General features: G+C 62.1%; 1 protein-coding gene and 1 pseudogene across 1 annotated transcript; one reads left to right on the top strand and one right to left on the bottom strand.

The window, feature by feature from the left end:
• Positions 1–1069: 1069 nt before the first annotated feature.
• CCDC8 (coiled-coil domain containing 8) lies at positions 1070–3129 on the top strand. The gene has a single exon (XM_041746318.1). It carries the CDS (start codon positions 1071–1073, stop codon positions 2658–2660), a length of 1590 nt encoding a protein of 529 aa, XP_041602252.1. The 5' UTR covers position 1070; the 3' UTR covers positions 2661–3129.
• Positions 3130–9177: 6048 nt separating this feature from the next.
• LOC121478950 lies at positions 9178–11132 on the bottom strand (annotated as a pseudogene).
• Positions 11133–13465: the final 2333 nt, after the last annotated feature.

The raw sequence follows: 13465 nt of genomic DNA, 5'->3' as shown, positions 1-13465 counted from the left end.
AGTGCCGGTGGCTTTCCAAAGGACCGCCCGGTGAGCACCGCCACCTCCAGGGCTCGGCTGGAAGCCCCGGGGTTAGCAGGGCAGGTTAGGGAACTGCCGCCTTTCCCCCAGGGAAGGTGCTGACGTGGGCCTCGGCGGGGGCGTTCGGCTCCGGAGCGGTGGCCCCAAGGAGGCCCGGAGCGCGGCCACACCCCTGTGGGGGAGGGGAATAAGGGCGCCCCGAAGGGAGTGGACAGCCCCCCTGTCAGTCTTCCCGAGTCCGGGAGTGTAAGAGGAGAAGGGGAAGGTGGGCCTCACCCGAGGGGAGAGCGAGGAGGAACTTCCTGCCCGCGCGCGCTCCTCGGCGCTGAGCGCACGGGCTGGGGAGGCTGTGGGCGCGTCAAGGTCGGCCTGGGACTGGGGTGGCCGCCTGCCCGGGGGCGGGAGACCCTGGGGGGCTGGGCTGCGGCCTCCAAGCGCCTCGGCCATATTGAAGAGCCGTCTTTGTGTGCGAGGGCCTCTCCCAAGCTGCAGGCGCGTCCCCGAGGCAGGAAGAGCCACGGGGCAGCCCGTGCGCCCCCACGAGCTTGGAGCCGGGACTCCACGTCTGCAGCTGGCGGTGGGCTTGGAGCCCCAGGACTCGCCTCTCCCGGGCTCACGTAAGCATCCTGGGGATTGATTCCCGCCAGTCCTCGGTGGTGGGCGGGGAGCCGGACTTGGTCAAGACTGGACTTTGTGGGGGCAGAGGAGTCGGGAGGGGTTGGCTCATCCTTGGCTGCAGAGGTGAGACCCTCCCCGGGGGCAGTTCTGCTGGGACCCCCACCCCCAAGACTCAGGCCTATTTGTAGTTTGGGGTCGTTGCCCCCAGCCCAGATTTCACCCTGGAGATCTTAAAGACCCTCGAGAAAAGCCACGTGGGGGGCTGGTTCCCCTGGGGCTTCCTCCCATCCCCCGACTCCCTGATCCTCTGGAGCGTCCCTGATGTGTGCAAAGATGTGGATCTGGATGTCCTCGTGGAAGCCTTGAAGCCCGTGGGGACCTTTAAGAAGATTGGCAAGGTGTTCCGCAGGGAGGAGGACTCCACGGTGGGGATGCTGCAGATTGGGGAGGACGTCGACTATTTGCTCATCCCCCGGGAGGTCAGGCTGGCCGGAGGCGTGTGGAGGGTCATCTCCAAGCCCGCCACCAAGGAGGCGGAATTTCGGGAGCGGCTGATCCAGTTTCTGGAGGAAGAAGGCCGCACATTGGAGGACGTGGCCCGCATCATTGAGAAGAGCACCCCACACCCGCCCCAGCCCCCCAGAAAGCCCAAGGAGCCCCGAGGGAGGAGGAGAGTCCAGCAGATGGTGACCCCTCCCCCACGCCTGGTCGTGGGCACCTATGACAGCAGCAACGCCAGCGACAGCGAGTTCAGTGACTTCGACACCTCCAGAGACAAGCGTGACAAGGGTGATAAAGGTCACAAAGGTGCAGGGCGCAGCAGGAAGGTGCGCAAAATGCCAGTCAGTTACCTGGGCAGCAAATTTCTAGGGAGCGACCTGGAGAGCGAGGACGACGAGGAACTGGTGGAGGCCTTCCTGCAGCGAGGGGAGAAGAAGCCCAGCGCGCCACCTGCCCGCCGCCGGGTGAACCTGCCAGTGCCCATGTTCGAGGACAACCCCAGGCCGCAGCTGTCCAAGGCTGACAGGTGGCGAGAGTATGTCAGCCAGGTGTCCTGGGGGAAGCTGAAGCGGAGGGTGAAGGGTTGGGCGCCCAGGTCCAGCCCTGAGGTGGGCGAGGCCCGGCAGGCCTCTACCAGGCTGGAGAGGGTTGGGGCGTCCGTACGGGGCAGAGCCAGCCGGGGGGTTAATGTGGGCAACACAGGAGCTGAGCAGGTGCCTGAGAGTCCCCCAAGACGATGGAGGCCCAAAATCAACTGGGCCTCTTTTCGCCGTCGCAGGAGGGAAGAAGCAGCATCCACAGACGAGGGGGCAGAGGCTGTAGATGATCAGAGGGCAGAGGCTGCAGATGATCAGAGAGCAGAGGCTGCAGATGATCAGAGAGCAGAGGCTGCAGATGATCAGAGGGCAGAGGCTGCAGATGATCAGGGGGCTGAGGCTGCAGATGATCAGGGGGCTGAGGCTGCAGATAATCAGAGAGCTGAGGCTCCAGATAATCAGAGGGCAGAGGCTGCAGATAATCAGAGGGCAGAGGCTGCAGATGATCAGAGAGTAGAAGCCATACCTGTCCAGGGGGCAGAGGCTGAGGATAATCCAGGGGTCGAGGCCGTAGCTGTCCAGAGGGCAGAAGTTGCAAGTAGTCAGGGGGAAGGGGCTCCAGATAATCAAAGGGCAGAGGTCCCAGTTGTCCAGGGGGCAGAGGCTGCATCTGATGGGGCAGAAGCCATAGCCAACCAGAGGGCAGAAGCCGTACATAACCAAAGGGCAGAAGCCCCAGCTGCCCAGGTGGCCACAGGGACAGCCCAAGGAGCTAAGGCCCGGAAACAGGTCAAGACAGTGAGGTTCCAGACCCCTGGACGTTTTTCATGGTTTCGCAAACGCCGGAGAGCCTTCTGGCACACTCCCCGATTGCCAACCCTGCCCAAGAGAGTCCCCAGGGCAGGCGAGGCCAGGAGCCTTAGGGTGTTAAGGGCAGAGGCCAGAGCAGAAGCAGAGCAGGGAGAGCGAGAAGACCAGCTGTGAGGTGAGGGCAGGGGTGCCCTGGGGCTTGCAGCCACCTGCCATGCCATCACCACTCTGGGCTTGGCCCTCCCTCCCCTGCGCTTGGGTGGAGATGCCCTTCCTGCCACCATACTTGAAAATGCAAGTGGACAAGGGTCGGGCAGTGGTCCTCCCATCTCCACCCAGCACCCCTCTTTCCTGTTAAAAGTTGATCTTTCATGCATTGATTTTTTTTTTTTAAAGACTCTTTCTAGTCACCCAAGGAATGTAAAGAAACAGAGCCATACAAAGGGGTTGCATCACTCATGATTTTAACTTCTCAAATGCGACTCTAGGTGCTCAGCTTGGCGGGGGGCAGGATGTGAGGGAGAAATTTCCTCCCCTCCCCCTTTCTCTTCTTTTCTCCTGCACACTTAACATTGACCGCCTCCTTGAACTTAAGAAAAAAGGGGCAGGAGCCAACATGCAAATAAAAATGCTTACCACGTGATTTCCTGGCTCTTGACTGGGCAGCTTAAGAATGCTCCAGGGTTATGATGTCACTCCCTTGTGTCCCCTCCACTCCCACCCTCCTGGACGGTCACCTGCCTGTCTATGTCACTTTGCTCGCCATCCCCATGCCCCTGGGTTCCGGCCCAGGGCCTGCACTTTTATATTCTCTCCCCAACCACCACCCCTGCCAACCTTGGTTGCAGGGTCCAGAAGTATCTGGGAAATGTGTCCGAAATTCAGATTCCGGGGCCCTTCATGCCAGAGCTGTGGACTTGCTGGAGTGGGCTGTGTGCCCCCAGAATCTGTTTCGATCAAGCCCCCAAAACATCTCCTGGGGCAGACTGATCACTGGACACATCGAAAACTGCAATAGGAACAGGCCAAAAAGCTGGTTGGTGGTATAGTGTGTAGTGTGCTGTGACTGGCGCTTATAATCAAGGAAAGACTGGGTTGTTAGGGCCCTGTAGGCACTGGGGGACCTCTCTCTGTATTGTCTTGTGTCCCCCAACCCCAGCCCCGCTGAGGGCGAGAGCCAAGAGAAGTCAGGGAGGAGAGAGGCCTGAAGGCCAGCTCTGTCTTGGCTAAGGCTGCAGTCCTGGCCTAAGCCTCTTAGTCTTTTTCCTCTGGAACTAAAAGAATTACATGCCCTCACCCACTTCCACCCTGGAAGGAGGAGCTGCTGGTGCTCCTTCCAAGTGATGCTAAGAGCTGCTTTGCACTGGTACAGTAAATGGCTCAAGCCTGGCAGGAAAAAGCCCCAATGGGATTTAGAAGACAGGGTGTGGAACCCACCTGGAGGGATGGACTTTGCCAGGGGCTGGGGAGTTACCAGGCTGGATGCAGCTGGCCCCGGAATGCCCAGTGGGTGCTCTGGATGCCAGGCTAGTGGTAGCAGTGGGGCGGGGGGGCTTCTCCCTCTGGGAGAAGAGCAGCCACATGATCACGAGGGCCTAGTCTGTTTGGGGTCCTGGAGGATGAAAGAAAGTGGGAGTGGAGATGGTGAGATATACCAGGAGAGATATGGGGGCAAATCCACCCCACTCCCCACCCCCTGCTGATTCTCAGTTTGTCCCTCCCATCCCCAGTGTTCCAGGCATGAACATCCAGTGATGCCCAGGAGTCAGAGGTCCCTTGGGTTCCCTGAAATTGTACCAGGGCTTTCATATTTTTAATCCAAGGGGATTTCATTTAACACCTGAATGGCCCAGGCCATGATGCAGCCCACTGATGCCTCCAGGATTGTACTTTCAAACATGCAAGGATTTTCATGGGAGGGGGGAAGCACCAGAAAACTAGAGTTTTGTCTCCAGACTGGCCTTTATCTGGACACCCATAAGTGTCCCCAAAGAGAAAAACAACATAACATGGCCATAGAGGTGCCACCCTGCAATAGCAAGGACTTTCTGAGTGCCCCATGGTGGTGTGCCTTGACAGGAGGAACCATTAGGGAGACAGGGTAAGGAGGTATTTGGAGCTTATATCACCCCTAGCACCACCCCTCACAAGCTGTGTGACCTTGGGCTGGCTAATTTATGCCTCTCTGTGCCCCTACCTGAGATGACTGAAGAAGATATAATGTATTAAAGCTCAAATCAGCCCCAACAGACATCATCTCTCCTTGTCCTGTTCCTGTTCCACATCAGAAGCAGCCAGAACTTCACCAGATGTCTCAGCCCCAGTTGGGGCCCCCAGGACCCTGGTTCCCATCCTGGCTGGTAGGTGGACCGACCAGGGAGGTTCCCAACACCCTTGGCCAGCCTGCATATGCAGAGATTGTCATGCAAGTGGTGCAGGGTGAGGCTGGGGCTCCCAGAGCCCTGGGGCTTGCAGGGTGATTCCAGTGTGCACCCGGGACTGACCACTGCTACCCCAGGGCTCCGGGAGATGACCAGATCCCACAGCAGACCCTCTCCAGCTGGTCGTGCAGCAGAATCCTTGGGAGGCTTTCAAAACCACAGACTGCTGGGTCCCAACCCCAAGTGATTCACTAGGTGTGGGGTGGGCTCGGGAATATGCATCTGGTCCAGCTCAAGCTCAGGGTGAGAGCAGCTGGTGCTGCTGATCCCAGGACCTTACACGAAGGGCCCCTGCGCTACAGAAACGTGCACTCTGGGCAGCCTGACGCTCCCAGGTGGAGCTTTGACCTGGAAGGCCCTGGGCCTGGGTCTGCAGCGTCAGCGCCCTCGGGGGAGCCTCCGCCCGCGCGCCCTCCCCGAGCGGTCCTGGAGCGCCCCCTGGTGGGAGCCGCAGTGGGTGCGGGCGCTCTCCCCTCTCCCGGGGCGGATCCCGCGGCGTCTGCTGGCCCCGGGTCGCTGGATCTTCCGTCTGGAAGCTCTGGGACCCGACCCCATTCGCAGGAGTCCTGGGACTCGAGCGGGCCGAGGGGCCGGCACGGGGGGGGCGGGGGGGCGGCCTGGGGGTGGAAGGCGAGGTTGGTGGGGATCAGCGGGGCGGCGGGCACGGAGGCCACAGGTTCAGGAACGTTAAGCGGTTATGCGAGGGAGCCCCGGAATAGGACAAATCCGGGTTCGAGCTCCCCTCCCCGCCTCCTGAGCCTCACCTGGGAAACGGGAGTGAAAATCTGCCTTCGCCCATCCTATTCCCCCAACCCTATTCTACGCACAGGATCAAAAACAGGACACACACGAGCCAGCCCCAATCTCGTCACCCCACAGACCCCACAAGGACACACACAGCACGGGGGGTGGCACTGGAGGGGCCCGGGATCACCCGGGAATGAGCCCTAGGCTCACGGGCCTGCCTCGGGGCTTGTGCCCCGCCGCTGGGCGGCCTGAATGCTCCTCCCTCGGGGATCCCCTCCCCCAGGCCTCACCTCTTCGGGTCCTCGCTCAGCCGGCACCTGCTGCGAGAGAGCGTCCCCGAGCCTTTCTCCCTCCTCACCCCCACCCCCTACCCCCACCCCCACGGGGGGTGCTGGCACCCTGCCCCGCCGCGGCTCGCCGGCAGCCTCGGGGTGCTGCACAGCGCGCACTGCTCCAGCCGCGTCTCCCCGGCGCCCCCGCCCCCCGCGCCCCGCGAGGGTCCTTCCCACCGCCGCGCCCCGCGCCCCGCGAGGGTCCTTCCCACCGCCGCGCCCAGCGCCGAGCATCGGGCCGGGCTCCGTGTCCCCGCGCCCGGCGGTCCCTGCCGCCTCCTCCCGCCGCCGCCTCCAGGCTCCCTGTCCTCGGGGCTGCGGGGTCTGGGTGGGGGCTCTGGCGGGGACCTCCTAACCTTGGGGCCACCTGACCTTCCCTTTCTGCACTTGGGCCTGAGGTACCCGTGTCACCGATGCCTCTACTACACCCCCTGACAAATAGAGTCAGCGGGTCATCTGGGAACAAATTAGTGTCGCAGGTGGCAACCAATTTGAGCTTGAAAAAGTGAGATGTGTGGGAAGGGCTATATTTTTTGTAGGGTGGTCAGGGAAGGCCTGCCTGGGAATGTTTGACAGTTGAACAAAAACTGGCATGAAGTGAAGGGTGCAAATATCCTGGGCAAAGGCACTCCAGGCCAGGGGAAAGTGCAAAGGCCCTGAGGTAGGAATAGACTCCACATGTGCCCTGAACAACAAGATCTGGGCATCTTAAGGCATGAGAGAGTGGTAGCAGTAAGGCAGATAAAAAAGCTGAGCAGTGCTGTCCCAGAGAATTTTCTGCAATGATGGAAAAGTCCTATTCTTGCACTGGAATGGTAGCCAGCAGCCCCATACAGCTCTTGAGCACCTATATACGTGACTGGTATGGTTGAGGAAATGGATATTCCATCTTATTTAATTTTATTTAAATTTATTGTCCCCTGGGACCAGATATTACCTTATTGGACAGAGCAGGTCTAGACCACTATAAGAGCTTCAGTTTAACCTGTGGGGGCAAAGGAAGCCTTTGAAGGGTTTGGAAAGGTTGTGAAAGAATCAAACATTAGACTGAGTTCTAAGAGGGCCCTTCTGGCAACCTCGTAGCCTTGAATGGGAGAGGGGCAAGGGGAAGAGGCCAGATCCCAGGAGTGGAGGTAGGATGGGTTTAGGGCAGATATTTGATGCGAGGGCAGTCCTCTTGGTGAAGTGTGGGAGTTGTGAGCTGGGTATAGAGGGCTACACCACAGAGCTCACGGGACCACGATGGGAATAGTTGGGCAGAGACTATTGTGGGGACTAGGGAATAGAGCAGAGACAAGGATCAGATTAAATGTGGAGTAGGGTGGGAACCAGATTTAGGGGTGATGGCTGGGCCCCAGAAAGTGCAGTTGGATGGGCCAAGGAATGACACCCTAAAGATTATGGAGTGCTGGGACCTGATAAGATAAAATATAGCAACAGCCACCTGCGTTTGAGTTGGAGAGGGAGGCCAGGAGTGGGGGCAGGTAGACTAAAGCATAGAGGAATTTTATGGCTGCAGTTAGGTCAGGGGCTGAGCCAGGTACAGCCAGTGAGGAAGCAGAGGACCCTGGGTACAACAGTGACAGGGTTTCCCAGGTGTGCTGGCTGAACTTCCATTAGGACAGGTGGGGCATCTGTTGCCCAACCTCAGACACTCCCCTGTCCCATCATCCAGAACACAGAGACACCAGCTCAGAACATTCAACTCACTCTCCTGAGGGTCCCAGTGACAGGTGCACAAGGAGAGAAGCCTACAATGGCAGGGGCTCTCCCTACCCCAGGCATCCACAGAGGCCACTCAGCCCAGGGCTAGCACCCCCAGGGACGAGGGGGTTTCCTCCCCCAGCCCCAGGCCCAGGCCTACCCTGGCTTACTCCATGGTGATCTCAGTAACTGTCCCATGGAGGTCCCTGTGGTCCTGAGGCAGGCACTTTCTAGAATGGCTGAAGCACCTCCTGAGTCTGCTTCTGCACCTAGGTGGGGCTCAGGCAGTCCAGTCAGGCTGTGAGGGCACCCCCAGGCCCCTGTGCCTCCCTTAAGACATGGAGGGAGGGCCCTCCTGGATATGGGCCTGTCACCTCCCGGGAACAGGAACTGGCTGAAACACAAACACACACACACACACACACACAGCCCCAGGACAAGAGGACATGGAGCAGCATCCAGTGGAGAGAGCTACTGAGGGGACAGGCTAAGAGGGACAGGAAGGGCTGATGTCCTGTCCACCAACCACACACTGACACCCACACCCATAGACGCAGCCACATTTGGGACAGCAGGAGTGACCCCCCAGCTCTGAGCCAAGAGCGGGGGGAGGCAGAACTCGGGCCTGGGCTGCAGCCCCCACCCCACCCCACCCCACACCCGGGGCCACCTCCTTCCTCTCCACACCAGTCCCTGGGCAGCTCCTACACTGGCCGGACCAGCCCAGTCCCAGGTGCCCCCTCAGGGTCCCCTCCCATGTTTAACTCACTCAGAGGGAAAACGGGGAACCTTTTGTCGTCTTAAGCCAAGGGCTCCCAGGCCAGTGCTGAGGGGCTAGTGAGGCCACAGGACAGGGGGGACAGCTGTGGGGGTGAGGAGGGGGTGGTGGGGTGGTGGCAAGGAGACCACAGGCCTGTTGGACATTTGCTGCCCTGCGCCACCAAGGAGGGAAGCCAGAATCTGGATCTCATGTGCCTGAAAACGGTGCCAAATACTTCAGAGTTTTGGAAATGGCTGGGCAGCCTGAGTGACAGATCCTGGCCTTGGCCTTAGGAGCTGGGTCACTTGTCTCAGCTGCTCCTGGGGAGGCAGGGCTGGTGCTCCCGCCCTCTCTTCCTCCTCCTCCCCTGCTCCCCTTCCCCACCCCTCCACTCCCCTCTCCCAGAGGACCTGCCCTCCCCTAGGAGCTGCGCCTCTGCCTCTCAGATTCCTCTTCGGGAATCATCTCCTCCCCCAGGCAGGGAGGATGGGCCTTTGCGCCTCAGCGCCACGCTGACACCCACGGCCCAGCCGGGCCCCGGCTCCAGCCCAGACTCCAGGCCCCGTGAGACTGGGCCGGGGACAGTGGCCCACAGACGCTGGCCAGGAGCAGGTGTCTGGAACGACGGGGGCCTCACCGCCTGAAAGGACCGTGTGGCAGGGAGGCCTCCCCCTGCTCCAGGGCCGCGGCCGCGCTCACCCCCGCGATCAGCCCCCGGGGTGGGCCCCGAGACCCCGTCCCGTCACCTGGGGCCGCGGCGGGCGGAAGGCACCCGCATCTCTGTCCTTCCCCCGGGCCGCTCCGCCACCTGCGAGGCGGGGACTGACAGGCGCTGGGAGGCCGGTGAAGCGTGGAGGCCGCCCCGGCGCAGGGGACGGGGGGGGCAGCGCCCCGGGTGCGTCCGCGCGGCCCCGGGCTCCCCTAGCGGCACCTGGGGGGCTGCCCCCGCCGCGCCCAGCCTTCCTGCCCCGGGCGGACTCCGAGCCGTGGGCCCGGCGCCCGCGCGCCCCTTCTTTTGCCGGGGCGCGGCCGCCTGGTCGTGGGCGCGCGTGTCCGGCGTGACGGCCCTTCCGCCGCGGCCTCCCCCCGCCTCCCGCTCCGCGTGCGCCCGAGCCCGACGGGAAGGGGCCCGCGCCCGCCTCGCGCTGGGACCTGGAGGCCGCGAGGGCCCGCTCCGCCCGCGGCTCCCTGCACGCCCGCGGCCCGCGCCCCGGCTCCCCGCGCTGCGCCGCCCGCACGGCCCCCCGGGCAGCCAGCAGCGCCAGGACCTCGCCCGGCCCGCCTCGGGCGCCCCCGCCCCTCCCGCCTTCGCGGCCGCCTTCCCGGGCCTCCCGCGCGGCCAGCAGCGCCACGAGCTCCAGGACGTCCCCGTCGCCGTCCGCCCAGCCCGCCGGGAGGCCACGCGGCGCCCTCTCGCCCCGGGAGCGGGAGCGCGGCCCGGGCGCGGCCAGGGAGCAGAGGCACAGCCGCAGGCTCCCGTCGCGCGTGGCCTCCGCAGCGCCACGGCGTCCACCCGGCGGCCTGCGTCCTCCACCTGCACGCGGGCTCCCCCGGCGTCCCGGGCCAGGACGCGGAGGACCTGGGGAGCGCATCCGGCCGCTCTGTCTCGCTGCTCCAGCCCAGGACCTCCATCACCGCCGCGATCTTCTGCAGCTCCTCCCGGGCCGATGGGTCCGACGGGTCCGTGGAGGCCACGATGGCCACGAACTCGGGGTGCTCCAGCCCCTGGTCGCCGGGCTCCCCGTGTGGCCGCGGCGGGCCGTCCGCAGCGTCGCCGTCGGCGGGCTCCTCGTCCCCCGCGGCTCGCACGGCAAGCAGGGCCACCAGGTCCGGGACGCGGCGTCTCGGGGCTTCTGGGCCGCCGTCCGGGCCCACGGCCTCACGCCCCGGGGGCTCCTGCTCGGCTCCGTGGGTCGCCGTCACCAGGGCCAGGAACTCGCGGGGCCCCTCTCCTGCGCGCGTGCCGCTCGGCAGGGCCCACTCCTGCCTGCTCAGCTCCTGGGCGGCCTCGTGCAGCGCGGCGGACAGCGCGCTCGGAGCCTCGGTGGCGCTCTCGCTCGGGTCGCCCTGCTCCGGCCCCTGCAGCACGACCCCCAGGCTGCCCTGGGCAGAGGCGTCCGAGGCCTCCGACTCCCGCCTGGCGTCCGTGGGCCGCCCTCCCCGCTCGGCCTGCCTGCCCCCCTGGGACCCCCTGCTGCCTCTGCCTCTGCCTCTGCCTCGGTTTCTGCGCCCCCGGCGGCCCCTCCTCGCAGGGGACCAGCCTTCCTGGCGGTGGGCTCTGCGCCCTGGGCCCGGGTCTCCGAGGAGGCCGAGGCCGAAGACGGGACACTGTCCCCGGGGCCCCCGGGCCCTGCGGCCTGCTGGGGCCCCTCATCCAGCAGGAGGCCTCTCATCTGCCTCAGGACCCCTGTGTCCTCGGTGGGTCCTGACACACAACCCTCCGGAAGCCGTCGGTGCCCGGGATCTCCCTGGGGATGCGCGGGGTTGATGTCCTCCACAAACTCCACCAGGGCCGCCTTGGCCTTGTGGTCTCAGGTGTTCCACAGCCTGAAGGTGCCCAGGGGCAGGAAGGCCGGCTGCAAGACGGCTTCGATGGCCGCAGGGCCCGGTGCGTGTCCACATGCAGGCCCTGGCACCAGTCCCGCAACAGGCTGGTGACCATGGTGAGGCTGCCCTCTGGCGCTGATCGCAGGGCAGGGGGAATCTGGGGCGGACCTGGGCCGAGGTGCGGTGTGCAAGTCCTGCCCTGGAACAGCCGCAGTCTTGGGTTCAGGTTCAGGTGAATGTGGCAAGTGGGGCTACGGAGTCAGGGCCTCTGCTGCCTCTAGCCCGCTGACGCTGATGCAGCAGCCTGTCCTGATGCCCCCGCTCCTCTCCTGGGCTGTTGGAGAATCTGCAGGGGGCTTACATATCTGCTTGCTCGTTTGGCCTGGGTTGGCTGGTTTGGCCTGGGTTGGCTGGTTTGGCTGTCAGCCAGGTTGAAGCCCCAGGGAGCAACAGCTCTCCTTTCCACCCCCACTGCCTCCAACTGCTGGGCAATCCCGGTGTGGATCACTAGTCTCCCACTCTAGCCAAGTGTGAACATGCACCCCCTTCTTCATCCTGGCGGTTTCTCTCTGCCAACCCTAGTGTAGGCAGCAGGCTTAGGCTGGATGCTGGCATCCTTCTTCCCCCCATTGGCTATCCGATTTCCATGGCAACCCTTTTGAGACTGTTGCCAGGGCCTGAACATTTGAAGGAGCTCACTGGGACCTTTGCAGATTCAAGGAGGCAGATCTCACCCAGAGAACTAGGTCTCAGTAACCTAGGACCAATCTCAGAGAAGCAGGCTTTAGTGGGGGGTTACTCTGTGATCTGAGATGAGTTTATGTTTAGGGCCAGGGGATCTGGATTGAAGCTGAAGCTGGGTGTGGGGGGTACAAGTGGCAGGTCCATGTCCAGCCAGGGCTATGTGACCAGAGGTGGTTGGATGAAACCCAGGCTGAGCAGACCTCACCCTGTGGGCCTGGTCTGCTGGGGGTTGGGGCACCACCCCTGTCCAGGTCCCACAGACTTCTGAGCAGCCACTGCTACCAGGACCACGGTTGGGATTTCTCTGTAGTACAGAGTGGGCATGGGGCTCAGGGGTGGTGATTGCCCATGGGAGGGCCTTTGGGCTTCCAGAGAATTCTCTAGGACACCACAAATGATCATATCCTAGTGCCCCCCAGGAGGTCACTTTAATGATATCTCCAGTGCTGCGTTGACACTCGAAGTGCTGCCTGACTACATTTCAGGGCTCTACCCCGTGATGCCTTCAGAATGGTCCCCTCCTGCCCCAGGCCTGTCCTCCCCTCCTTTCGCAATCTGGGCGCATGGGTAGTGAGCCAGTCCCAGGCCACAGGATGAGCCTTGGGTAACAATGTTCATCCTCTCCTTCCCTCTGGGCAAAATATCAGAGGGGAAATCAGTGATTTAACTATCTTTCTTTTTTTTTTTTTAAGATTTTATTTATTTGGGGAGAGAGAGAGAGAGAGAGAGAGAAAGCATGAGCAGGTGGGGGGAGGTGGAGAGGGAGAAGCAGGCTCCCCACTGAGCAGGGAGCCTGATGTGAGGCTCGATCCCAGGACACTGAGATCATGACCTGAGCTGAAGGCAGATGCTCAACCAACTGAGCCACCCAGGTGCCCCTTAACTATCTTTCTTTCTTAAGATTTTATTATTTATTTGAAAGAGAGAGAGAGAAAGAGAAACAAGCAGAGGGAGTGGCAGGCAGAGTGAGAGGGAGAACTGAACAGGGAACCTGACTCAGGGCTTGATCCCAGGACCCTGGGATCATGACCTGAGCCAATGCAGATGCTTACCTGACTGAGACACGCGGGTGCCCCAGAATCATGATTTCTTTCTCCTCAGGCTACCTAGTGGCTGAGCTACCAGGCTGCCCAAGCATGGGTCTGTCCTGCAAACACTACAACTGACAACTTGCCTGCCCATGGGTCTGGGGGACGGGCAAAGGCAAGGCATGGGTTGGGAGGGTTAGTGGTGCCCCCCCAGGAACCACCTGGTCATAGGCAGGGGAGAAGGGCTTCCCAAAAAAAATGGAGGTGAACCAGGTAGGAGATGGAGGTGGACACTGGGTCAGAAAAGCTGGAAATTCTGTCCCAAGGGGATGAAGGACAGTAGTGAGCTTCACTGTACCTGGACTGGGGAGAGCCCAAAAGGGAGGATGGGACCTCTCCTTGCCTGTGAGTGTTTTGGGGGAGAATCTCTGATTCCTGGTTAAGGGAAGAGTATTCACCCATTTAGGTGCTCGCTGAAGTCACCCCCACCCCAGGGAGTTCATTCATTCAATGTTTCTCTAATATGTATTCTCGACCCCATCTGTGCAGGTCGCTGGGGACCTGTTGAGTGAGGTAGGCCCTGGATCCTGAAGCTCAGAGCTATGGTCACACAGGGTCGTGAGCATTAGCAGGGAAAGGCCTGGATTTTCAGGGAATGTGGGTCAAAAGAGCTGGA

The sequence above is a fragment of the Vulpes lagopus genome, chromosome 2 (assembly GCF_018345385.1).
Source record: "Vulpes lagopus strain Blue_001 chromosome 2, ASM1834538v1, whole genome shotgun sequence".
NCBI classification, from domain to species: domain Eukaryota; kingdom Metazoa; phylum Chordata; class Mammalia; order Carnivora; family Canidae; genus Vulpes; species Vulpes lagopus.
The sequence above is the reverse complement of the archived record's forward strand: the minus strand, read 5'-3'. Positions and strand labels throughout refer to the sequence as shown.